Source organism: Suncus etruscus, chromosome X (assembly GCF_024139225.1).
Source record: "Suncus etruscus isolate mSunEtr1 chromosome X, mSunEtr1.pri.cur, whole genome shotgun sequence".
NCBI lineage: Eukaryota > Metazoa > Chordata > Mammalia > Eulipotyphla > Soricidae > Suncus > Suncus etruscus.
In genome coordinates, this window is record NC_064868.1 from 66166666 (window position 1) to 66193343 (window position 26678).

Here is a 26678-nt window from a genome sequence, read left to right on the forward strand (position 1 = left end):
TTATCCCAGCTGTTTATCTCTGCTTTCACTTTTTGGAGAGTGATGTTTCATCCATGAAGATGCCATTAGTCTCAATGTCATGGAGTGTTTTACCTATGTGTTGTTCTATATACCTTATGGTTTCGGGTCTGATATCAAGGTCTTTAATGTAACTGGATTTGACCTTTGTGCATGGTGTTAGATGGCGGTCCGAGTTTGTTTATTTACATGTGGTTGACCAGTTGTCCCAGTACCACTTGTTGAAGAGGATTTCCTTGCTTCATTTTGCATTTATTGTCCCTTTATCAAAGATTAATTGGTTGTATGTCTGTGGAACATTCTCTGAATAAGCAAATCTATTCCATTGATCTGAAGGTCTGTCTTTATTCCAATGCATGCTGTTTTAATGACTATTGCTTTGTAATACAATTTAAAGTTGAGGAAAGTGATGCCACCCATCTTCTTTTTCCTAAGGTTTGCTTTAGCTATTCATGGGTGTTTATTGTTCAAAATGAATTTCAGGAGTGCTTGACCTACTTCTTTGAAGAATGTCATGGGTAATCTTAGGGGAATTGCATTAAATATGTACAGAGTTTTGGGGAGGGAGTATTGCCATTTTAATGGTGTTAATTTTCCCAATCCATGAGTAGGTATAGTCTCCATACCTTTTATTTCTTAAAGCAGGTTTTTGTACTTTTCTTTGTATAGGTCCTTCACTTCTTTTATTAAGTTGACTCCAAGGTATTTGAGCTTGTGTGGCACTAATGTGTAATGTCCATTTCTTCTCTATCATTATTTGTGCATAAGAAGGCCATTAATTTTACGTGTTAATTTTTAGCCTGTCACTTTGCTATCTAAATCTATCATTTCTAGAAGTTTTTTGGTAGAGTCCTTAGTGTTTTCTATATATAATATCATGGCATCGCCAAACAGTGAGAGCTTGACTTTTGCCTTTCCTATTTGGATGCCCTTGATATATTTTTCTTGCCTAATTATTTAGGAATACAATGATACCACATTACAGTCCACATCCAGGTACAGGTATTACTCCACCTCTATTCATAAGACTCTCCCTATCACCTCCCCCTCGTTGGTATCATCACTACTGTTATCAGAGTCTAAGGGTCTGTTGTCCTTAGAAAATCACACTCAGCATTCTCTTACTTTGTTTATATGCCACATATGGGTGAAAAATGAGATTATTTGTCTTTCTCTTTGGGACTTATTTCACTTAGCATGATGCCCTCTGTTTTCATGCCTGTGATAGCAAAAGAAAAGATTTCATCTTTTTTGTAGCTGATTTCTTTTCCCTTATGAATATAGACTGCCTGTTCTCTATCCAAATATCTGTTGCTAAGCACTTGAATGATTTCATGGTTTGACTAGTATAAATAGCAGTGAACTTAAAAATACTGTGATAACACAGTGAACTTAATAATACAATGAACTTAATTGAGTATCATATTAAATATGTGCTTCATTTTTCTTTGGAAAAACACCAAGATATGAAATTACTGAACCATATTGTAGAACCATCTTTAACACTTTGAAACTTTTACATAGAGGCTTGGTGAACTTACATTCATAACAACAGTGTACAAAGCTTTCATTTTTCTGCACAACCTCTGATGCTATTTCCAGCCATTATAACATACGCTATTATTACTGGTAGTATCCTTGGAATTTTGGTTTGTAGTTCTCTGATAGTGATAATGAGATTTTCCCCTTATGCCTATTCTACTGTAGGCTTCTTGGGGAGGGAAATTGTTGAATCACATCTAGCATTACTCAGGTGACCATATAAGATAGTAGGGATTCAAGTGGATCTGCATGTAAGGTAAATGCCTTATCCACTCTACTATCTGGCCCCTGTAAAAACTCTGTATTTTTATTTTTATTTATTTATTTTTTTTGGCCACATCAGTGGTACTAATGGCTTGTTCCTGGCTCTGAGCTTAGAAATCATTCTTGGTGGGAATTTAGGGACCATATGGTATGGCTAGAATAGAACCTGTGCCTGCCACTTACATGGAAAGCACCCCCAACCTGCTGTACTATCTCTTTAGCCCCCCCAATGTCTTTAAAAACACTAATCCAGGGGCTGGAGAAATAGCATGGAGGTAAGGCATTTGCATTCCCTGCAGATGGTTGATGGTTCAAATCCCAGTGTCTCATATGGTTCCCTGAGCCTGCCAAGAGCAATTTCTGGGTAGAACCAGGAGTAAGCCCTGCCGGGTATAAACCAAAAAAAAAAAAAAAAAAAGAATTTGGGGCTGGCGAGGTGGCGCTAGAGGTAAGGTTTGCAAGCGCTAGCCAAGGAAGGACCGTGGTTTGATCCCCTGGTGTCCCATATGGTCCCCCCCAAGCCAGGGGCAATTTCTGAGCACTTAGCCAGGAGCATCAAATGGGTGTGGCCCAAAAAACAAAAATAAAATAAAATAAAAACACTAATCCCTGAGGTCAGAGAAATAGTACATCTTTGCACACAGTTAACTTGGGTTTGATCCCTCCTGGCATCCCACAGATCCCTGAGTCTAGGACCAGGGGTAAAGCCCTGAGTGCCTACATGTATGGCCCTAAAACAGAAAAGATAAAATAAAAAATAAAACACTAATTCTATCCATTCATAGCAACTTTAACCTCATCAACTATTCATCTCTTATAGTCTGCACTTCTGCATATTATCACATTGGGAGGTAGGTTCTATCACACAAATATTGAAGACAAACATTTGGTATAAAACATATAGCATAATGATATCTAAGGAAAAATTAAATGAATTCAAAACATGAAAATCTTTCAGGCATAGGTAGTGAGAGCAGAGAGGTAGCAATATAGTTATTGACCCTCTGATAACTTTCCTCTGTATTTAACTGTTTTCATTCTTTCTTTATAATCCATGTATGAGTGAAATAATGTATTATTTATCACAAAAATAATACATTATTGCCATTTGAACAACCTGGATTTATATTAAATGCATGATTATGCCAAAGAACTAAAGAAAATAGTTATAAAATTATATAATAGTTATAAAAGTTATAAAAGATGCTGGAGATGTCAGATTCCAAGCAAGTTCAAGACAACACTCAGATCAGCTTAAAGAGGAGTGGAAAGGGGAGGACCAGATATGTTTGGAATAAGGCTTTCAGGAGCGACTGCAGTGAGATGACTGTTTATTACCAGAGGAGAAAGATTATTTAAACACTTAAGAGCTAACAGGATTTACCTGTGTGGAAAACTTGAACAAAGAGAAGGAACAGGCCTTCCTGGTCCGGTATATGTGTAGCATATCAGGTCTGCAGACTTGACTATGTGACTAGGGAGAAAGTGACTTACATGACAGGGGAAAGCACGGGAGGTGGGCTCTATTGTGACATGCCAGGTGTTTGCACTTCTAGGTGCTTATCTCCCTCTCCCTCATCATCGGAGGGGAGATTCAGCCTACAGGGTGCTTCATTTCAGGGGCTCTAATGGTGGGCACAGGAGTCTGTGCCCCGCTACAGTGGCAATCTCAGTGGAAACCAAGCATGTTTCTGAAGGGTCCTGGAGTGGGGGGGGTCTCAGCTTGCAGTTTCACACAAGAGGTCAGACAGAGTCACAGGAGAAAATGCATTTTCAGACGGGCTGTTGAGCAGCTTCTTGGATCTTACTGAGCCAGCCAAACTTCTTTCTTTCTCTGGTGCTTTCTGTGCCATTTTTATTAGCCAGAATTCAACATAAATCACCTGAGGGTTGATGTAATTAAGGGTACTTGTGCTAATTAACTCAAAAAGGTGAAAGGAAAACATAAAGCGATTTTTACAAATGTATGATACCTGGCTACAAAAGTTAAATGTTACCATCAATGAAACAGAAACTTTTGTATCTTCAAGAAATGTATTTTCTACATCATCCTACTCATTGAGAATCTTTTTTTTTTTTGGGGGGGAGGGTCACACCCGGCAGCGCTCAGGGGTTACTCCTGGCTCTATGCTTAAAAATTGCTCTTGGCAGCCTCGGGAGACCATATGGGATGCCGGGATTCAAACCACCGTCTTTCTGCATGCAAGGCAAATGCCTTACTTCCATGCTATCTCTCCAGCCCCCTCATTGAGAATTTCTGAACATAAAAAATGTGTATTCTTTTCTGTATTTACTTTGGTTTTTCATATTTATAAGGGAACTTGTTTATATGACTAGATTTTAGAGAATTATTCTTCCTATCTGTGCATATTGTGTGGTGATATTTTAATTGAAATTACTTTTTAGAATATTTCCTTAATATGTGATATTTAGGAGGTCTTCCCTCAGGAAAATTACTTTCTTGTAAATCAAGAGTAATTTCTCAGGGCCAGAGAGATGGCACAGCGGTATTTGCCTTGCAAGGAACAGACCCAGGACCTAAGATGGTTGGTTTGAATCCCGGCATCCCATATGGTCCCCCGTGCCTGCCAGGGGCTATTTCTGAGCATATAGCAAGGAGTAATCCCAGAGCACTGCCGGATGTGGCCCAAAATCCAAAAGAAAAGAGTAACTTCTCCATAAAGAGACATAATTATGACTATTTAGAGAAAATAGTTCTAAATATACAAATATAATTGTGTCATTTATTTGTGTATATAGGCACCTGCTTCTGAAATTGAGGACATAAAAGGAGAAACATATGAAGATATTGAAAAGGAAAGAGAAGAGAAAGAAGTAGTTGTTGCAGAAGAAAAAGAAAATAAAGAAAAAGCTCAGGAAGTAATTGGAGACAAGCAAAAGAAGGAAAAAGAAGAAGATGAGAAGGAAGAAAAGAGTGAGCAAAGTAAAGAGGATGAAATATATGAAGATGAAAAAGAGAAAGGAGATAGAATAGATAAAGCAGAAATTAAAAACGTGGATGAAAAAGAAGACGAAGATGGAAAATTTAAAGATGACAAATGCGCTCACTTCGACAGCACATACACTAAAGAAGATGACAAAGAAGATAAAAAGGAAATAGAAAATGAAAATCAGGGCGAAGAGAGAATAAACGAAGCTATAAAAGAGAATGAATATGAAAAAGAAGGTGATGGTGAAAAAGAAGACAAAGATGAAAAAGAGAAAGAACCCGTCAAAGAAGAATATAGTAAAGGAGATGAGAAAGATGAAGGAAATCAAAAGAAATATGAATACATAGATGAAGCTAAAAAAGAAGTCAATGAAGAGGTCATAAAAGAAGATACAAAAACAGAAGAATCTCAGAGTATTGTTTAATTGGTCCTTATAAAGTGACATCATTTGGTAATATGTACCTTCATGTCATAATGTTATAAAGATGAATATTTTAAGCAAATATTTTATAAACACAGCTTTTCTTTAATACAATTATATTTTAGAATATCTTAATTGTTTAGAAATGTTATTATAATAGTGTAACATATAGAAAAACATGCTTTCAACTTTGTCAGTAAATTCCCTTTGGTATGTTTTGCATTGTCTTTGGATTTTAATTTAAATTCTTTATGTGATATTTAACAAAGTAAAGAGATCTTAAAAAATTCCTATAACATTCTGTGGTTCTTTAGGTTGTTTTTATAAAAAGGGGGAACTATTTTCATGTAATGCTAAATGTTAGAATTATCTTTACCAACTGTAGCTTCATTGTTAACTTGGTAAAATTTAAATTTTAACTCCATTTTCAAAAGAAATACAAATGTTTACTTCCAAATTTCAATTTTTTATATATGTATTCATAACAAGTTACTGGTTTTATTGGATTTATCTTAATAAAATGATTCAAAGATCTTTGTAAGTTGTTATATTTCCAAATATACAATTAATGAAATATCAGTATTTTTATTTCTTTGTGATATATTAATACTTAAAAACTGTTTTTACTGTTTAATTTAACATCGCAAATTCACCATTTTAATCCTTTCATAGTGTAAAATTCAATGGTTTTCAATATGTTCACAATGTTGTACAGCCATCAAAACTATTTAATTTTAGATAAGAAATTTTTATTGCCCGAACAAGAACCAATAGTAATCCTTTCCCCACATAACATTCCCTTGCAAACACTAATCTAAAGTTTATGGACTTGCATGTTTTAGATATTTTGAATAGATGCTTTTACATGATATGTGGCACTTTTTGTGAATTCATTAGATGTTTTTTTCAACTTTCTCTTTCATATAATTTTTAAGTTTATCCATGCTAGAGACAGTACAACTACTTCATTCTATTTATGGATATAGTACAATGTATTTATATAACACTGTTGATCCACATTTTATTTTTCCATATTTTGTTAATTATGTAAAATTGCTGCTATTACTATTTATATAAAAAGTTATGTGTGCATTTATGTTTTATTTATCATGGGTATATATAAAAGTGAATCTAGTGAATCTTGTTTTGTTTTTGTTTTTGTTTTTGTTTTTGTTTTTGGGCCACACCCTGCAGCGCGCAGGGATTACTCCTGGCTATCTGCTCAGAAATAGCTCCTGGCAGGCACGGGGGACCATATGGGACACCAGGATTCAAACCAACCACCTTTGGTCCTGGATCGGCTGCTTGCAAGGCAAACGCCGGTGTGCTATCTCTCCAGGCCCTGAATCTAGTGAATCTTTTTTTTTTTTTTTTTGGTTTTTGGGCCACACCCAGTAACGCTCAGGGGTTACTCCTGGCTATGCGCTCAGAAGTTGCTCCTGGCTTGGGGGACCATATGGGACACCGGGGGATCGAACCGCGGTCCGTCCAAGGCTAGCGCAGGCAAGGCAAGCACCTTACCTTTAGCGCCACTGCCCGGCCCCGAATCTAGTGAATCTTAAAGTAACTATATGTTTATCTTTTTTGTAAACTTTCACGCTGTTTTCAAAAGTCACTATTATTTTATATTATCACCAAAAATGTATGAGGATTCTAATTTCTTCTTATCCTATTAATTTGGTATAGTCTTTTATTATTGCCATTCTAGTGGAATGATTTTGGGATGATAATAATAATTTATATTTCTTTGAGTTTTCCTAGTGATATTAAGATCCTTAATTCTGCTGATTAAGCATCTGAATATTTTTGGAGAATCTTTGCTCATTATTAACTTGGGTTGTAAAAGATATAGGCCGTGTGTGTGTGTGTGTACCTAAGTGTGCACTACATGTGTGAGTTAAATTCTGAGTAAGTTTATGACTTTGCTCAGGATACCGTAGAGCAGGATAGAAAGCAGGGATAGGAGGCATCCAAAAAAGGCATTCTGAAGCCACTGCAGTGAGACGACTCATTTTATTATCAGGGAGGATTATCTAAAATGTCACACAGTGAATAGAATCTAACTGCATGGGAAGCTCAAACAAAAAGAAAGGGATGGCTTCCTCTGTACTGTGGCAAGGTGTACGTGGAGCCTGTCATGTCTGTGGATGCAACCTATGTGATTAGGGGAATGTGACCTATATGACTAGGGGGACAATGACTTATGAGACCAAGGGGAGCACAGGAGGTGAGCTCCATTGTGACATGCCAGGTGTTTGCTCTAACAGGAGCTCAACTCCCTCTCCCCAGCAAGGGAGGGGTACCTCTGCCTTTAGGGTGCCCACTTTCAGGGGCTCCCTTCCTGGCATGAGAGTATGCCCTGCTGGAGTGGTAATCTCAATGGAGTACAAACCTGTCACTGAAGGTCCATGGCTACATTGAGTGGTATGTTTTGTTATTAAGTCATGGCAATGCATATATATTTCATACAAGTACCTTAAAATGCATGACAAAATTTTTCTCTCATTCTGTGGGTTATCTTCTGCATTTTGATGTAAATTGATGTATGTATATTACATTTTAATGAAGTTCAACTTTTTTTTTTTTGGTTTTTGGGCCACACCCGGTAACGCTCAGGGGTTACTCCTGGCTATGCGCTCAGAAGTTGCTCCTGGCTTGGGGGACCATATGGGACACCGGGGGATCGAACCGCGGTCCGTCCAAGGCTAGCGCAAGCAAGGCAGGCGCACCTTACCTTTAGCGCCACCGCCCGGCCCCGAAGTTCAACTTTTCTACATTTTTATATTGTGTTTTGAGTGGCCTAACTTCAATACCCCTCCCTTTCAACCCTCTCCACTCACCAACTCAATTGTGCAGATCAGTTCTACTATTATGCTGCTTTAAATCTTTGTTGCTGTCTTGCTGAGCCCCTGTAGAAATCATCTTGTATCTATCTCTTTCTGACTGACCTCACTCAGCATATATTCTCTAGTTCCATCGATATTGCAGCAAACTGCATGATTTTTTTATTAGAGATGCATAAAATCCCATTGTGTATAGATACAATGTTCTTCATTCATTTTATATATAAATACATAAATATACAAGCAAATGTTTATATATACATAATATATAAATACACATTTATATATAATGTAAAGTATACCTATATACTTAATGCCCTTCATTTGCCCAATTATTATTTAATCACCCATTGGGTGATCTAGCACTCTTCAAACAAATCAGTGGACCACACCTGTATAAATTTATTTCTGGACTCTATACCATTTCTGAGATGTAAATTCCAGTTCTACATCAACTATCATCCATCTTCATCACTGATTTTCTATATATATATTAGTTTAACACTAGGATTGTAATAAATTTTGGTATCAGAAAGCATATGTTCTCCAACTTAGCTCTTTGTTGTTCAGAATCCTCTAAAAAATTATAGGAGTTTTAGGATCAGTTTATGTTTACCCAAATAAGTAAAAGTCAGTTAGTTTTGATAGGAAAATGACAAATATACAGAATAAATATACAGCCTACAGACCAACTTATGTATTGCCAACATGGTAGGAAAAGGACATAAATACAATATATCTTTCCATTTACTGACTCTAATTCAGTGAGATTTTGTAGTTCTTAGTGCACAACTCTTGAATGCCCATGACTAAATTTATTTTAAGTATTTTATTCTTATTCATGTTAAAAATTCTTGATTTCTTGAAATTCTTGAATCATATTGTTTTCTGTTTCAAAGTATTCATTGCTACTATGCAAACTGCCCACATTTGTGTTTTATTAATTCTATAACCTACCATTTTTTCTATACAATTCTCTTGTTTGTAGATGCTAGGATTTTCTAGATACAGTATAATGAAATTTTCAAACATTGAGAGCTTGACTTTTTCCTTTCCTGTTTAGATTCCCTTGATGTCTTTTTCTTGCCTAATTGGTATGGCTAATAATTCAAGTATTATATTGGGTAGAAGTGGCTAGAAGGGAAAACCTTGTCTTGTGCCAGATATCAGAAGAAAACAATTTAATTTTTCTACATTGAATAAAATGCTTGCAATGTGCTACTGATAAATGACTTTGAAAATAATGAGTAAATTTCCTTCAATTCTCATCTTGTTAAGAATTTATATCAAGGTATTGGAACTTGTTGGATACTTTCTCTGAATATATAATAATATGATATTTTATTTATCTTTTATTGATAGGGTGTATTATATTGGTTGACTTGTGTATATTAAACCATCCTTGCATCCCTGGAATGAAACATACATGCTATTAACAAATAATGAAAAAGAAGAAATATATTCCAAATAATAATTACATTCACAATTGTGATTTAGAAAATGAAATACCTTGGAGTAATTTTAACTAAATAGGTGAAAGACCTATAAAGAGAAAATTACAAAACACTGCTTCATGAAATAAAGAGAACACTAGGATGTGGAAATTAAAATGTAAATACTTCCACAAACCTGTATAGATTTAATGCAATCCCTATAAGAATACTGGTGACACTTTTCAAAAAAAGTGGGTCAAAATCTTTTGAAATTCATTTGTAACAATAAACATCTACAAATAGCTAAAGCAATCCTTGCATAAAAGATGGGATGAATTAATTTCCCCAACTATAATTTGTAATATAAAACAGTAGTCATTAACACAACATGGTATTGAAATAAATACAAACCACCAGGACAGTAAGATAGTCTTAAATATTTAGAGCTTGAACCATAGGCCTATGATCAAATAGTCTTTGACAAAGGAAAAAGAAATACAAGAAAAGACTCTTCAACAAGTGTTTCTGAGAAAACTGGTCAGCTATATGCAAAAAAGTGAGCTCAAACTTCTCTTAAGCACCATGCACAAAGGTCATATCAAAATGGATTAAAGATCTTGTTATCAGACCTGAAACCATAATGTCCTTAAAGGGAAGCATAGGAGAACACTGACCAAACATGTGAAAACAAAGATAAACTGAGAAGCATCTGTCCTTCCAAGAAACTGTGACTAGGATACAAAGAGTACCCATGGAATGATAGAATCTATTCACCCAACACCAATTAGATGAAGAGTAATATCTATAAAATACAAGATGGATGTGGGGAGAAAGTGACTTTCATTCAATTCTGGTGGGAATATATACTGGTTCATTTTTGGAAAACAATATGGATATTCCTCAAGAAAACTAGATATTGAGCTTCCATATGATCCAGAAATACCACTCCTAGGGATATACACTATGAACCCAAAAAAATACCATGCAGAAAAGCCCCCTGCATTTATATATTCATCATAGCACTATTTACAAAAGCCTAGTCTAGAAATAACCCAAGTGGCTGAGAACAAATGAGAGGCTAAAGAAGCCATGTTACATCTACACAATGAAATATTATTCAGCTTTTAGGGAAAATAGTCATCAAATTAGCTTATACATGGATGGATGTGAAGATTATTGTGCAGAGTGAAATGAGTCAGAGAAAGCAGGATAGAAATAGAACAATCTCACTCATTTGTGGGATATAAGAAAGATAAAATATAGTGTGGTAATAATATCCAGAGCCAATGCAGACGAGGGTCAGGAGGACCAATCCATGATAGGAAGTCTGACACAAATAGTGGTGAATACAGTTAGGGTAGTAAATGATCCACTGTGATAGTTGGAACTGATCTTTATGAACAAGGTGCTGAAAGTGGTAAAGTGATATGCATGTTATCCCTTAAATAGCAATGGAACAAACCACAGTTTCAAAAAAGAAAAGAGAAAGAAAGAAAGAAAGAAAGAAAGAAAGAAAGAAAGAAAGAAAGAAAGAAAGAAAGAAAGAACGAAAGAAAGAAAAAGAAAGAAAGAAAAAGAAAGAAAGAAAGAAAGAAAAAGGAAGGAAGGAAGGAAGAAAAAGAAAGGAAGAAAGAAAAAGAAAGAAAGAAAGAAAATGCAAAATGGATAAGAAAATTGAATCCAACATTTTGCTTTCTAAAAGGAACACATCTGAATAGTTATAGGAGATACAGACTCAAAGCCAAAAATTGGAGGACAATCCTTGGAGCAAAGAACGTCCTTAAAAAGGCTGAGATGTTTATACTAATATTAGATGGCACAGACTTTAGGCATAAAAATGTTATACGAGGTGGGGCAGGAGCAATAGTACAGCAGGACGGCATTTGCCTTGCACATGGCTGACCCGGAATGAGGTTTGTTCCCTGGAGTCCATATGGTCCTCAAAGCCAGGAGCGATTTCTGAGCGTATAGCTGGGAGTAATCCCTGAGCATCACTGGTGTGATCCCAAAGCAAAAAAAATGTTATAAGAGGAACCAGAGTGATAGCACAGCAGTAGGGCGTTTTACTTGCACACTGTCAACCTGGACGAACCTGAGTTCAATATCCGGTAACCCATATGGTCCCCTAAGCCTGCCTGGAGATATTTCTGAGTGCATATCCAGGACTAACTCCTGAGCACCATCGAGTGTGGCCCAAAAAGCAAAATAAATAGATATGAGACAGATGGACGTTTCTTAATAAGTAAGGGATGCATACATCAGAAAGACATCACACTCCTAAATATATATGCACTCAATGTGGGTGCAAAATATTTAAAACAACTGCTAATAAATGAGAAAAACTCGAGTAGCAACATAATAATGAGAGACTTCAAACATCCCTGTCACCTCAATAGATAAACCAGGCTAAAATTCAACAAGGAAGAAATTGAAGAGAGATACTTAGTAATATTCATAGGAATTTTATACTGAGAAAGCTAAATACACATTCTTATCCAATGCACAAGATATACCACATACTAGACTATAAAACATAGCTCCATGAAATCAAGAGGATAGAATTTGTATCTACTAATTTCTTATAACATTGTGCACTGAAAATAGAAGTGAATTACAAAGACAAAAATCTTTAATACCTAAAAAACAAACAACTCACTACTAAAGAACCAATGGTTCAGAGGCAAAAATCAAAGAGGAAATAAAAAAGATTTCTGGAAACCAATGAAAATAAAGATACAAATTATTGGAAATTGTGGCATATAGCAAAAATAGTATTAAGAAATTTATAGCATTGCAAGAATTCATCTGGAAGGAAGGTTCTACATAAATAACAATGGCACAGCTTAAAAATCGGAAAATTACCAACAAACTGAACCAAAATTAGGAAGGTGAACGGAAATCCTGGAATTTAGAGAAGCAATTTATAAAATAGAAACACAAAAAAGCAAACCACTACATCAATGAAAGCAAGAGTTGGTTCTTTGAAAAAATAATAATTGATAAAGATTCACAAAGAGAGAAACTTACTAAACTAAATCAGAAATAAAAAGGAGAGTATCACTAATAGGTACTATAGAAAATTAAAGGATAATCAGAGATTACTTTGAGAATCTTTATGCCACAAAATAAGAAAAACTTGGACTCCTATAAACTCCCGAGGTTAAATCAAGGTAATCTAAATATCTGAAAAGACTCAACTTCTGAGGAAATTGAAATGATAATCAAAAGCCTTCACATAAACAAAAGCCAAAGCCCAGATGGATTCACTAGTGAATTCTTTCAAACTTTTTGCGAGGACCTATCACCAGTATTTTCAGGCTGTTTCAGGAAAATGAAGAGATACACTCTCAAATATTTTCTATGAAACTCACAACACACTAATACCAAAAACAGACAAACTACATGCCAATATCCTTGATGAACACAAATGCAAATAATCTCAACAAAATACTAGCAAATGGAATCCAACAACTCATAAAAAAGGTTTTTACATTTTTTTCTCTCCCTTTTATATTCTTCCTATTCTTTCCTTTTCTTCTATTCAATCTATGTTAAATAAACCCACACTATCAGTTTCTCTTTAGGAAAGAAACATCGATACATAAGGTGCGGTGGATGATACTACACAGGGTAGCCACCACCTGTAGTCCTCACTACCACATTGCTTAGTACTCTAGACGTAGAAACTATGCTTATCCTAAAATGCACGAGCCACTCTCTAACCCGGAAACCTTCACTTAGCAAAGCCCACCCCCATCATTGATGATACGCCTAGATATTGGAAAACATTCCATCTCCGATGCACTGGCCCCATTTTTTATTTTTAACTTATTTTTACTGTATTTACTTATCTTTCTTTTCTCTTGTTTTCCCTTTCTTTCTCTGCTAACCTATATCTTAGCTAATTATTTATCTTTTCTTATGCAATTATTTCTTAAGAGCTCAGACCCAACCTATGAGGGTTGGGCCTCCAACAACAACTTAAGAATAGATCTCTAATGTCTGTCTGTATTTGGGCATGAGTTTATATACAGTGGTCTTCTCTCTGCCAAACCTAAATCGTAAACAATCCATGTCTATAGTGTATATAGCCCCTCTTTTTATTATGTAAATGCCTTTATTTAAGCTAATACATTGCTATCAGATTACATCACTTTTAAGAGTTAAGAGGAACACTATGATCTTGAATTCTATAGCAAACAGCGTGACGAAAGCAAGAAGAGTATGTTAAGTTCTACATATATGTTTTTATACCTTAGTTACCTTACCTCCTTGTTTCAGGTGTAAAATTAGAAAATGTATTGTATACTTAGCATACTTGTCCTAATGTACCCTAAGTTTTGAACCCACTCTCTCCTCAGAAGTGTCAGACTCCACAGCATTTGAGATGTAAAGAGAGAGTTTGATGATACAGGTTTCAAAACAAATAAGTATAGAATGACCAAGTGTCTTTAAGACAGAAGATGCCCCCACTGTATACAGCTTGGGTGTGAGAGTTGAAGATGCAATTTCAAGGCTCATTTTTCCTCTACCTAGGATGTATTTTTCCTTACTTGAAGACCCCTTTAAAAAAGTAGCAAAATCAGCAGTCTTATTTAATGTAACCAAAATATTCTTAAATATACAAAAAAGAATCCTGTAGAAAGAATACTGTAAAAAGATACTGATTTTTAAGAAGAAAATAATAGGAAAAGCTTCTATTACATTCTGCAAGCCAATTACTTCTGCAAATTTTCAATACTCTAAAGGCGAACAAAGGATACTCATCGAAATACCCTCTGGGCACAGTTCTCGAATGAGAAGTAGCATATTGGAAAACAAAATTATTGTCTAATAATATTCCTATCCAATCATCTAAGTAAGTCCTAAGAGGTGGACACGCTATGAGGGAAGAGAGATATATCGAAATAGCATATAGCATCGGGAGGTGTCAAGGACAGCCATCTAGAGGGGAGATACAGAATTTTATTTGGCTATGAGCACTTTTCAGGCAGGCAGGCATGACAAATGCAACTTGAGATATTTTTACCTGAAAATTCTTCCCCTCTCCCAGGCTCTCATGATGAAGCTCGTCTGGTTACTAAAACTCAAGTCCTTACACAATTGCGGGATCAACATGAAAAGTGACAAATAGTGCCCTAAGACATGACCACGTCACCTGGCAATAGCTAACTTACTAATCATGCACCTGGGAGCCAGGCTGTGTTTGCTTCACTTGGTTGTATTACCCTCTCTTCATTCCTCTGCCCATTAAGCAGGCAAACACAGTCATGACCATCTTGGGCTTTACTTCTACCAGGTCTTCCGGGAGAGCATAAACCCTGGCTCCAATTCTTCTAGCCATTGACACGGCATACTTGGCGTTATTGTGTTTGTCATCTTCTGTTAGATTGCCACTTTTGACAAGGTCATAGTTTATGCAGCCTGGTTGAATGGCATCAATTAAATCCACAACTGCCAAACTAGAGCTGATTGTCTTGTCCTTAAAGCTCTGAATGGAAGATGACTTTCCAGCTTCACGCAATGTTCTGTTCACCCAGTTTACAATGATGACATCACTAGCTTTCTGGCCATCTCCAAGATCTTCCAGGACATGGAGGGTATATCTTCTCATCAGCTGCCAGACTACAGCTAAAGTTAGGGTTTGTTTTCCATCATTCAGGTCTTGCCCTCCAATGCCAACCAGGGAGAACTTAGCAGAATGTTTTCCCAACTCCACAGCATAGTTGCAGTTTTCAAGCTTTTTCATGTTGGCTCCAAGTTTCGGGTATGGAGGTTTGTTAACCTTGCTCCAGTCAACAGGAACTTTGATTCGCTCATACAGCTGTAAGATTACCAGGGCATCTTGTAGGTCAGCATAGAGATGGTTTACATGGGGATTAACACCAAGAGAATTCATCCAGTTACGGAAGGTTTTTTCTTCACGGGTTTCGCCTTCTAGTAGAGTCCAGTCAATATCCTGGTTCACTGGCTTAGTTAGTGCTGGATACTTATTAAACAGATTAGCCACAAAAGCTAAATTCAGTTTAGGGTTTCCACTGACAACATCAGCAGGGGTAACGAACTCTCTGCAGCCCAATTTGTCTGCTTGTTGAAGCATACTTTCAGCTCGCTTCAAGTCATCTGTTTCGTTGAAACCTGACATGTTAACATCAATCTGGGGTTCACCTTCTTTTTGTCCCTTTGGTGCAATTTGATTGAAAAGATGAAAATAGGCTTTGGAATCCTTAATGTCTACACTGAAGTTGTTGATTTTTTGCCAGCCGGAGTTTTCTAGATGGAAGTTTGCCCACCTAAGGAGAAGCTCTTCTGGAGACAATTTCATAAGCTCCTCCAATGTCTCGCCATCTCGAAGTAAAGCAGCCAATGCTTCATTCCTGCTTAATTCAATGTCAGCGAACAAACCGATCTTAATGATCTGCCAGAGGAGTCCCAGAACCAGATGAGGCTTCCCAGCCCGCAAATCCTCTGCACCAATGTTCACAATGTGACACCCGATGGCAGAAGCAGAGTTCAGTGCCAGGTTCAAGTTTTCTTGAATGGTGAAAGGTGTGAGTTTCTTTTTGTTGATTACTCTTTCATCAATTGAATCAGGAACTGAGATGTTGATCATTTTACAGAGCACCATTCCATCACCCACAGCCTTGAACAAGTCATCAGTATTGGGGTTCATTGGTATAACATGTTGGAAATCAGGATCATTTTTCAAGGCTTTGTTTATCCAGTTCACAAAAGCATATTTTTCTTCCTCTGAGTAAGAATGCTGGGTTCCTTCACTGGACAATTCTGAAGTTCCTCCCAGAGCACAAATCCCTTCCTTCCTGTTGATTGCTTTACGAAAGGTTTTGGCAATATCGCTACTTTTGACTTCTTGAAAAATATAAACAAACTCATCGAAACTGATCTTCCCATCTTTATTCCGGTCACCATCCACCATGAGTTTCTGAATGATTTCTCTCACTTTATATCTTGGTAATGGCATTTTAGCTTCCTTGAAAAGCTCATGAAGTTCGTAGTCACAAATGCATCCATTGCTGTTGAGATCAACTTTCACAAAAGCTTCTTTCAGCTCATCAAGCTCATCTTTGGAAATCTGAGTAGCAGCCATGTCACCCATTTACAAAATTCCTGGGATGTTAAAATATCACTGCAGACACCTTCTCAGTAGATAAGTTAGATAAAAACACCTTTAAGAGTAGGTTCAGAATCTCTTAAATATACGGATTAACACTTCCATTTTTCCTTTTCAATGTTTTGTTTCTACTCGGTTCTGTGGTCACACCCAGTAAGGCTGATGAGAGAGGGCCTACTGATTCCAGGCTTTGTGCTCAGGAGTTGTTTCAGAAAGTGACCTAAGCCAAGATGGAATACAGACTTGTCCCCAGCCCTATTGTGTGATGTAGGCAGGGTCTGCCCTTTTAGAATGCATTTGGTGAGCAGTTTTAGGTAGAACTCTATGACGTCATCACTCTAAAAATGAAGTCTAATCAGCCCAGGGGATTATTGAAAAATTAGCACCAAATAATGCTCAGCATTTAGTTGAGGACTTTGTTGCTTTTGTTCTGTTTGTAGTGCTGGAGCCTATTAACTGTGCTTTGGGGCCACTCCTGGTCATTATGGGGCTTCAACTGGCAACGTGCAAGGCCAAGTTTAAGTGCCTTAACCCACCCCCCCGTGCTATTTTCTAGTCCTATTGAGAAAGTTTGTTTGTTTTTCTTTTTTTAATATTTTATTTAAACACCTTGATTACATACATGATTGTGTTTGGGTTTCAGTCATGTAAAGAACACCACCCATCACCAGTGCAACATTCCCATCACCAATGTCCCAAATCTCCCTCCTCCCCACCCAACCCCCGCCTGTACTCTAGACAGGCTTTCCATTTCCCTCATACATTCTCATTATTAGGACAGTTCAAAATGTAGTTATTTCTCTAATCAAACTCATCACACTTTGTGGTGAGCTTCATGAAGTGAGCTGTAACTTCCAGCTCTTTTCTCTTTTGTGTCTGAAAATTATTATTGCAAAAATGTCTTTCATTTTTCTTAAAACCCATAGATGAGTGAGATCATTCTGCGTTTTTCTCTCTCTCTGACTTATTTCACTCAGCATAATAGATCCTGTGTACATCCATGTATAGGAAAATTTCATGACTTCATTTCTCCTGACAGCTGCATAATATTCCATTGTGTATATGTACCACAGTTTCCTTAGCCATTCGTCTGTTGAAGGGCATCTTGGTTGTTTCCAGAGTCTTGCTATGGTAAATAGTGCTGCAATGAATATAGGTGTAAGAAAGGGGTTTTTGTATTGTATTTTTGTGTTCCTAGGGTATATTCCTAGGAGTGGTATAGCTGGATCGTATGGGAGCTCGATTTCCAGTTTTTGGAGGAATCTCCATATCGCTTTCCATAAAGGTTGTACTAGACGGCATTCCAACCAGCAGTGGATAAGAGTTCCTTTCTCTCCACATCCCCGCATACACTGTTTATTCTCATTATTTGTGATGTATGCCATTCTCTGTGGTGTGAGGTGGTATCTCATCATTGTTTTGATTTGCATCTCCCTGATGATTAGTGATGTGGAGCATTTTTTCATGTGTCTTTTGACCATTTGTATTTCTTCTTTGTCAAAGTGTCTATTTATTCTCCCCATTTTTTGATGGGATTAGATGTTTTTTTCTTGTAAAGTTCTGTCAGTGCCTTGTATATTTTGGAGATTAACCCCTTATCTGATGGGTATTGGGTGAATAGTTTCTCCCACTCAGTGGGTGGCTCTTGTATCCTGGGCACTATTTCCTTTGAGGTGCAGAAGCTTCTCAGCTTAATATATTCCCATCTGTTAACCTCTGCTTTCACTTGCTTGGAGAGTGCAGTTTCCTCCTTGAATATGCCTGTAGTCTCAATGTCCTGGAGTGCTTTGCCTATGTGGTGTTCTATATATCTTATGGTTTTGGGTCTAATATTGAGGTCTTTAATCCATTTGGATTTTACCTTCGTACATGATATTAGCTGGGGGTCTAAGTTCAATTTTTTGCAAGTGGCTATCCAGTTGTGCCAACACCACTTGTTGAAGAGGCTTTCCCTGCTCCATTTAGGATTTTCTGCTCCTTTATCAAAAATTAGGTGATTGTATGTCTGGGGAACATTTTCTGAGTATTCAAGCCTATTCCACTGATCTGAGGTCCTGTCCTTATTCCAATACCATGCTGTTTTGATAACTATTGCTTTGTAGTACAGTTTAAAGTTGGGGAAAGTAATTCCTCCCATATTCTTTTCCCCAAAGATTGCTTTAGCTATTCTAGGGTGTTTATTGTTCCAAACGAATTTTAAAAGTGCCTGATCCACTTCTTTGAAGAATCTCATGAGTATCTTTAGAGGGATTGCATTAAATCTGTATAATGCCTTGGGGTGTATTGCCATTTTGATGAGGTTAATCCTGCCAATCCATGAGCAGGGTATGTGTTTCCATTTCCATGTGTCCTCTCTTATTTCTTGGAGCAGATTTTTATAGTTTTCTTTATATAGGTCCTTCACATTTTTAGTCAAGTTGATTCCAAGATATTTGAGTTTGTGTGGCACTATTGTTAATGGGGTTGTTTTCTTAATGTCCATTTCTTCCTTATTACTATTGGTGTATAGAAAGGCCATTGATTTTTGTGTGTTAATTTTGTAGCCTGCCACCTTGCTATATGAGTCTATTGTTTCTAGAAGCTTTTTGGTAGAGTCTTTAGGGTATTCTAAGTAGAGTATCATGTCATCTGCAAACAGTGAGAGCTTGACTTCTTCCTTTCCTATCTGGATTCCCTTGATATCTTTTTCTTGCCTAATCGCTATAGCGAGTAGTTCCAGTGCTATGTTGAATAGGAGTGGTGAGAGAGGACAGCCTTTTCTTGTGCCAGAATTTAGAGGGAAGGATTTTAGTTTTTCTCCATTGAGGATAATATTTGCCATTGGCTTGTGGTAGATGGCCTTAACTCATTGAGAAAGGTTCCTTCCATTCCCTTCTTGCTGAGAGTTTTGATCAAGAATGGGTGTTGCAGTTCTTCACAGCAGCTACAGGAAACAAATCTCATCTGAGACATCCTTAATACCGCTGGGCCACCAACAAATGCCAGCTCTAATATGATATCCTGACAACAAAGAAAATGGGAACAACTTGACCTAAGAATAAGTTATCCTACCTCACCAGCTAACGATAAGACAAAATCAGAAGACTGGTCACCCTTGGTTGGTCCAAAAGCCAAGATCACAATTTACAGATGACTGGCTGCTAGAACCATGACTGGACTGAATATATCTTGAGACCAATAAAAAAGCCCTAGTGTAGGGTTTGAACTATGACCTGCGCAATAACCATAATCCCCATTTCCAAAGTGACAATTGCACTGACAATCGCAGTGACAATCGATTGATCATCGCAGTGCCAATCGATTGACAATCGCAGTGACAATCACAATGGAATGGGGCTTCTGGAAACACAATGAAAGACACTATCCTAGGTTCCATCCTAGGATCAGTGCAAAGACCAAGACCACCAACCACAGAAGATGGATTAAAATGACTCTGAGGGAACAGAACTTCTAGAACCACAAAGAAAGACTTCACCATAAGTCCCACTCCTGGACCTGTGCAGATACTGAGATCTATAGATACAGAGGTCTTATTTCATCACCCAGGACGGAGTAGAAGTTTTCCAAACACCATGAAAGCACCACCGGTAGAGTAAATGAACCTGAACGGAGTCTATAGTTAATCCCATGACAATATACTCGAAGGGTGGAGAAACCCCATAGTGCTAAGGCCAAGTGAATTTCTTTTTGAATGACCCCAATATTTACTGTGCCAGTGCAGGAGGGAAAAAAAGGCAAAAAGCACTAAAGATTTTTATCTTTTATATATTATTTTTTTCTTCATTTATTATTATTATTATTATTTTTATTTACCTATCTACTTTTTGTCAATTGCTTTGTTTTGGTGTGATTATTGAAGCTGTTGCCCCATTTATATTTATATTGTTTTGTTTTTTTTCTTTTTTTCTTTCTTTAGGTGCTCTGCCATGTTTTTTAACTCAAGACCATGGCTGTCTTTTGTGGTGCCTATCGTTATCACTGGAGTGCTCACTGGATATTTGACTCTTCTTTTTGTACTGTTGGGGTATTTCACCTTTTTCTCCTTCATGTCTCAAACCGATAATGAGAGCCTCTAGAAGAATTCCCCCCATTTTCGGCATATTAGACTTTTTCCCCAGTTTATTACTTTTCTCTTCTTCAAATAAAACCACATAACTTGAACTATGTAGTCCTTCTTCACAGTTAGAAGGGAAAATAAGGGAGGCACCAAGACCAAGACTACTAAGTAGTAAGCTAGGTACAGAGGGGACCACAATTTCTTGCAGCCCTGGGGAAGAGGGAGGAGGATATGGGAGGTAGGACGAACACGGAGGTGTAGGGAGGACAAATCGGTGATGGAAACCCCCTGGTTTTATGAAATTGTGAACCTGTAATATTATTGTTAACAATATGTAAACCACTAGACCAAAATAAAAATTATATTAAAAAAAAGAAAATCCAAAAAAAAAAAAGAATGGGTGTTGGACCTTATCAAATGCTTTCTCTGCATCTATTGATATGATCATGTGGTTTTTATTTTTCTTGTTGTTGATGTTGTGTATTATGTTGATAGATTTATGGATGTTAAACCATCCTGCATTCCTGGGATGAAACCTACTTGATCGTAGTGGATGATCTTCTTAATGAGGCATTGAATCCTATTTGCCAGGGTTTTGTTGAGGATCTTTGCATCTGCATTCATCAGCAATATTGGTCTGTAATTTTCTTTTTTCGTAGCATCTCTGTCTGGTTTAGGTATCAAGGTGATGTTGGCTTCATAAAAGCTATTTGGAAGTGTTTCCGTTTGTTCAATTTCATGAAAGAATCTTGCCAGGATTGGTATTAGTTCCTCTTGGAAAGTTTGAAAGAATTCATTAGACAATCCATCTGGGCCTGGGCTTTTGTTTTTGGGCAGACATTTGATTACCGTTTTAATTTCATCAGTGGTGATGGGAGTGTTTAGATATGCTACATCTTCTTCCTTCAACCGTGGAAGATTATAAGAGTCCAAGAATTTATCCATTTCTTCCGGGTTCTCATTTTTAGTGGCATAGAGTTTCTCAAAGTAGTTTCTGATTACCCTTTGAATCTCTGTCATATCAGTAGTGATCTCTCCTTTTTCATTCCTAATACGAGTTATCAAATTTCTCTCTCTCTTTGTTAGTTTTGTCAGTGGTCTACCAATCTTGTTTATTTTTTCAAAGAACCAACTTCTGCTTTCATTGATCTTTTGGATTGTTTTTTGGGTTTCCACTTCGTTGATTTCTGCTCTCAGCTTTGTTATTTCCTTCTGACTCCCTATTTTTGGGTCCTTTTGTTGAGCACTTTCTAGTTCTATTAGCTGTGTCATTAAGCTACTCAGGTAAGCTTCTTCCTTCCTGATGTGTGCTTGCAAAGCTATAAATTTTCCTCTCAGTACTGCTTTTGCTGTGTCCCATAAGTTCTGATAGTTTGTGTCTTTATTGTCATTTGTTTCCAGGAACCTTTTGATTTCCTCCTTGGTTTCATCTTGGACCCACTGGTTATTGAGTATGAGGCTGTTTAACTTCCAGGTGTTAAAGTTTTTCTTCTGAGTCCCTTTGGAATTCACAAATAATTTCAGAGCCTTGTGGTCAGCGAAGGTAGTCTGCAAAATTTCTATCCTCTTGATATTATGGAGGTATGTTTTATGTGCCAGCATGTAGTCTATCCTGGAGAATGTCCCATGTACATTGGAGAAGAATGTGTATCCAGGTTTCTGGGGATGGAGTTCCTATTATATCCACTAGGCCTCTTTCTTCCATTTCTCTTTTCAAGTCTAGTATATTCTTGTTGGGTTTCAGTCTGGTTGACCTATCCAGTGTTGACAAAGCCGTGTTGAGGTCCCCCACAATTATTTTGTTGTTATTGATATTATTTTTCAGATTTGTGAACAGTTGTATTAAATATTTTGCTGGCCCCTCATTCGGTGCATATATGTTTAGGAGAGTTATTTCTTCCTGCTCTACATACACCTTGATTAATATAAAATATCCATCTTTGTCCCTTACAACCTTCCTGAGTATAAAGTTTGCATTATCTGATATTACTATGGCCACTCCAGCTTTTTTATGGGTGTTGTTTGCTTGGATAATTTTTCTCCAGCCTTTTATTTTGAGTCTATGTTTGTTCTGACTATTCAGGTGTGTTTCTTGTAGGCAGCAGAAGGTTGGATTGAGTTTTTTGATCCATTTAGCCACTCTGTGTCTCTTAACTGGTGCATTTAGTCCATTGACGTTGAGAGAAAGAATTGCCCTGCGATTTAATGCCATCTTTATATTGAAATTTGGTGTGTCTTTTGGTTAGTCTTGTCTTAAATTAGGTCTTTCAGTTTTTCTTTTAAGACTGTTTTTGAGTCTGTAAAGTTTCTGAGCTGTTTTTTGTCTGTAAAACCATATATTCTTCCGTCAAACTGGAAAATGAGTTTTTCTGGGTACAGTATTCTATGTGAAGCATTCATTTCATTCAGTCTTGTCACAATATCCCTCCACTGCTTTCTGGCATTGAGTGTTTCTGGTGACAGGTCTGCTGTAAATCTCAAAGATGGTCACTTGAATGGAATTTCCCCTTTTGATCTTGCTGTTTTCAGAATTCTGTCTCTATCTGTGGGATTCGTCATTGTGACTAGGATGTGTCTTGGGGTATTTTTTCTGGGGTGTCTTTTGGTTGGTACTCTTCGAGCATGCAGGATTTGATCACATATATTCTTTAGCTCTGGAAGTTTCTCTTTAATGATGTTCTTGACCATTGATTCTTCCTGGAAATTTTCTTCCTGGGTCTCTGGGACTCCAGTGATTCTTAATTTGTTTCTGTTGAGCTTATCATAGACTTCTATTTTCATCTGTTCCCATTCTTTGACTAATTTTTCCATTGTCTGTTCATTTGCTTTAAGTTTTTTTCCCAATCTCTCCTGCTGTATGAAATTGTTATATATCTCATCTTCCACAGCACCAAGTTTATTCTCAGCTTCTGATACCCTGTCCCAGAGCTTATCCATTTTGTCATTCACTTCGTTTACTGAGTTTTTCAGGCCTGTTAGTTGACATGTTATTTCAGTTTAGAGTTTTGTGATTTCTGTCTTCATATATTCTTGGTTCTTATTAGTGTTCTGTTCAACTCGATCCATGCTTTCTTTGAGTTCGTTGAGCATCTTCCACATTGCTAGTCTAAAGTCCTTATCTGAGAGGTTGATTAGTTGGTTGGTCATTATCTGGTCATCAGAATTGTCATCTTCATTCTCTATGTCTGATGCTGGCCTGCGTTGTTTCCCCATTGTCACTCTTGTATTGTGGGTTTCTCTATGTGTTGTGGTGGTATTCATTGGCTAAGTGATGCAGGCAGCACATTCCTCTGGCTCCGCCCTTTCTTGATGGGTCGACTTGCCTCCAAGGGAGGGGAGACCTCCGTGGATGAAGTCTCACACAGGAACAAATCTTAGGCCCGAGCACGCAGCAGAGAAGACAGTCCGGAGAGAAATGCTGGGCTTCAGTGATCCAGCCCAGTTCTTAGTGTGATTTTTTTTCTCCTTGTTGCGATGGTGTACTTTTCACTAAATGGCCGTGCTCTGCTGGAGCCTCTTTTTGGCCCACTCCCAAGAGGTTCATGCAACAAGATAGTAGACAGACACACACAGGCAGCACTCACAATTTTTCACAGTCGGGCCCCACTGGGCAGGCGTAGTTTCTTGAATAAATTCATCCAAGACAAAGCAGAATTCTTCCACACACCAAGAAAGCAGCAAGGGGAGAGTCAGTTTGTTTGTTTTTCAAAGAGAACCATGTGGATGACTTTGTTTTGGTTTTGGGGAGTCACACCTGGTGTCCTTCCTGCCTGTGCTGAGGAACCATAAGGAGTGCCAGAGAATCAATATGCGTCAACTGCTTGCATGGTAATGGACTACCTGTTGTACTATGGCTCAGACTCACAATAATGACTTTGAGGTGTACTAGCATACCAAAGTGGGAAAAATTGAGGAATTACATATAAGGGGCGAAAATAGAGTACAGCAGGTAAGGTACTTGCCTTGCACACAGCTGGAACGGGTGCAATCCCTGTCATCCGATATGGCTCCCTAAGCCAGCCAGAGATGTTTCCTGAGTGCAGAGTCAGGAGTAACCTCTAATCACCACCAAACACAGCCATAATGTCTCCCAAGGCTGAACCTAGCCCCGCAGCTGACAGCCAACGCACCCGGGCCACTTCTGCCTCCGCCCCTCATATATTATCTCACCTCCCCCTTCAGAAATCCTTCTTTCCTTTCATCCCCCGATCCTGATCCATTATCCCTTCTTATTTAATCCTCTTTACCCTCAGTTCTTAACTCATTAGGTACCAAGACTGACGTCCTGATCAAATAAGTCACCATCCAGCTCCCAAAATGAAAGGACAGCCTCTAGTATCATATCTCGTGCTCCAAAAAGAAACTACAACACTCCTACTGACTCATGCTGTGTAGCCCTTCATCCCACTCCCCCAAATGTGGACTGTCATGCTATGAGTTCAGCTCCAGAAGGAGCCCCAGATCAAGGACACTACCTGATCCCTTAATGCTGAAAACCATTTCTCAAACACAACAAGATCACAGTGTGTGATGAAAAGGTGCCCTGGATTTCACCTCCACAAGAATATCTCAAAAGACTTAATGGGGATGCCTATATTTCCTTTTGCGTTTTAGAGTTTTTCCCAAACATAAAGGTAGCCTCCTCAATCACTATTTTTCTTTATTTACTTTTTTCCAAATTCATTTTATTTATTTCTTCTATTTTATATGTATTTTTTCTTTAACTTCAACTGTTTTGGTTCTGCTTGGTACAGAAACCTAGAAGAAAATGTCTTGCTTGGCACAGTGGCGTTTGCCTTGCAAGCAGCTGATCCAGGACCAAAGGTGGTTGGTTCAAATCCCGGTGTCCCATATGGTCCCCCGTGCCTGCCAGGAGCTATTTCTGAGCAGACAGCCAGGAGTAACCCCTGAGCACTGCCGGCTGTGACCCAAAAACAAAAACAAAACAAAAAAAACCCAAAAAAGTCTTGCTTGGGATAAAAGTTCAGGTCAAAACCAGGGCACAAAGATTGTGTAATCTGTCATCCCCATATGCACCAGCAGTATAATATGGCACCATTTCCTTTTGTATAAGCACACTAAAAAGGGGAAATCTTATGCACAGTAACACGATCTTATATGCTAGGGATAAGAACCCATACATTTTATAACCGAGGGGCTTCTCCCACCCTGTATATGTCATGTGGACCTAGCATAGACTCCATGAGATTGGACAGTGATCATCCAACCCTGACCCCCATATCCCAGATGTAGAACTGATACAGCTCCTTGCAATAACACCAAAAACCAAACTCCCCCCTGGGAAATTCTTAATACTGTTTTGGTACCAATTTGCACCAGTTTTGATATGACATCCTGACAACAAGAAAATGGCAACAACTTAAGATTAGGTTGCCCTATCTCATCATCTAACGGTAACATGAAATCAGAAGACATGTCATCCTTTGATCTATGCAAAAACCAAGATTGCTAACTACAGAAGACTGACTTTGATAACCATGACTGGGCAGAACTTATGGTGGGACCAATAAGAAATATCTTAGCCTAGACTTTGGTTTAGGATTTGTACAAAAAATCAAGATCTCTATTCCAGAGGCCTGACTTTGACAACTGTAACTGAGCAGAATTTTTTGAATAATAATGAAAGACTCTATCCTAGACTTTGGCCTGAGCAAAAGCCAGGACCACTAATTACAGAAGACTGATTACAACAACAATGATGGAACAGAACTTCCAGAACCATAAAGAAAGACTCTATCCTAAACTTCGTACTATGATCTATGCGAACACCAAGATCTCTAGTTACAGAGGCCTGATTTTATCATCCACAACTGAGCAGAAAGTGTCTTGGCACCACCATAAAAAGGCCTTGTGGTGTGAAAATGAGTGTGTTGGAGCCTTTATTGTTCTCATGGCAGTAAGCTTTAAGGGGAGGGGTTCAGAAACCCTGAGTCTCTTAGTCCAAGAGAATTCCCTTTCTAATTTCCCCAATATTTACTGTTCCTAGCAAAAAAACA

At 37.7% G+C, this 26678-nt stretch overlaps 2 protein-coding genes across 2 annotated transcripts in view; one reads left to right on the forward strand and one right to left on the reverse strand.

Moving 5' to 3' along the window:
• The window catches only part of HMGN5 (high mobility group nucleosome binding domain 5), a 35333-nt gene extending 20734 nt beyond the window's left edge, over positions 1 to 14599 (forward strand). Inside the window, exons 5-6 of the mRNA XM_049766917.1 lie at positions 4585 to 5188; positions 14526 to 14599. Of these exons, the coding sequence (XP_049622874.1) occupies positions 4585 to 5188; positions 14526 to 14599 (678 nt within the window). The remainder of the gene's footprint in view (positions 1 to 4584; positions 5189 to 14525) is intronic.
• On the reverse strand, positions 14588 to 16671 carry LOC125999186 (plastin-3-like). The gene has a single exon (XM_049767233.1). It carries the CDS (start codon positions 16587 to 16589, stop codon positions 14697 to 14699), a length of 1893 nt encoding a protein of 630 aa, XP_049623190.1. The 5' UTR covers positions 16590 to 16671; the 3' UTR covers positions 14588 to 14696.
• Positions 16672 to 26678: the final 10007 nt, after the last annotated feature.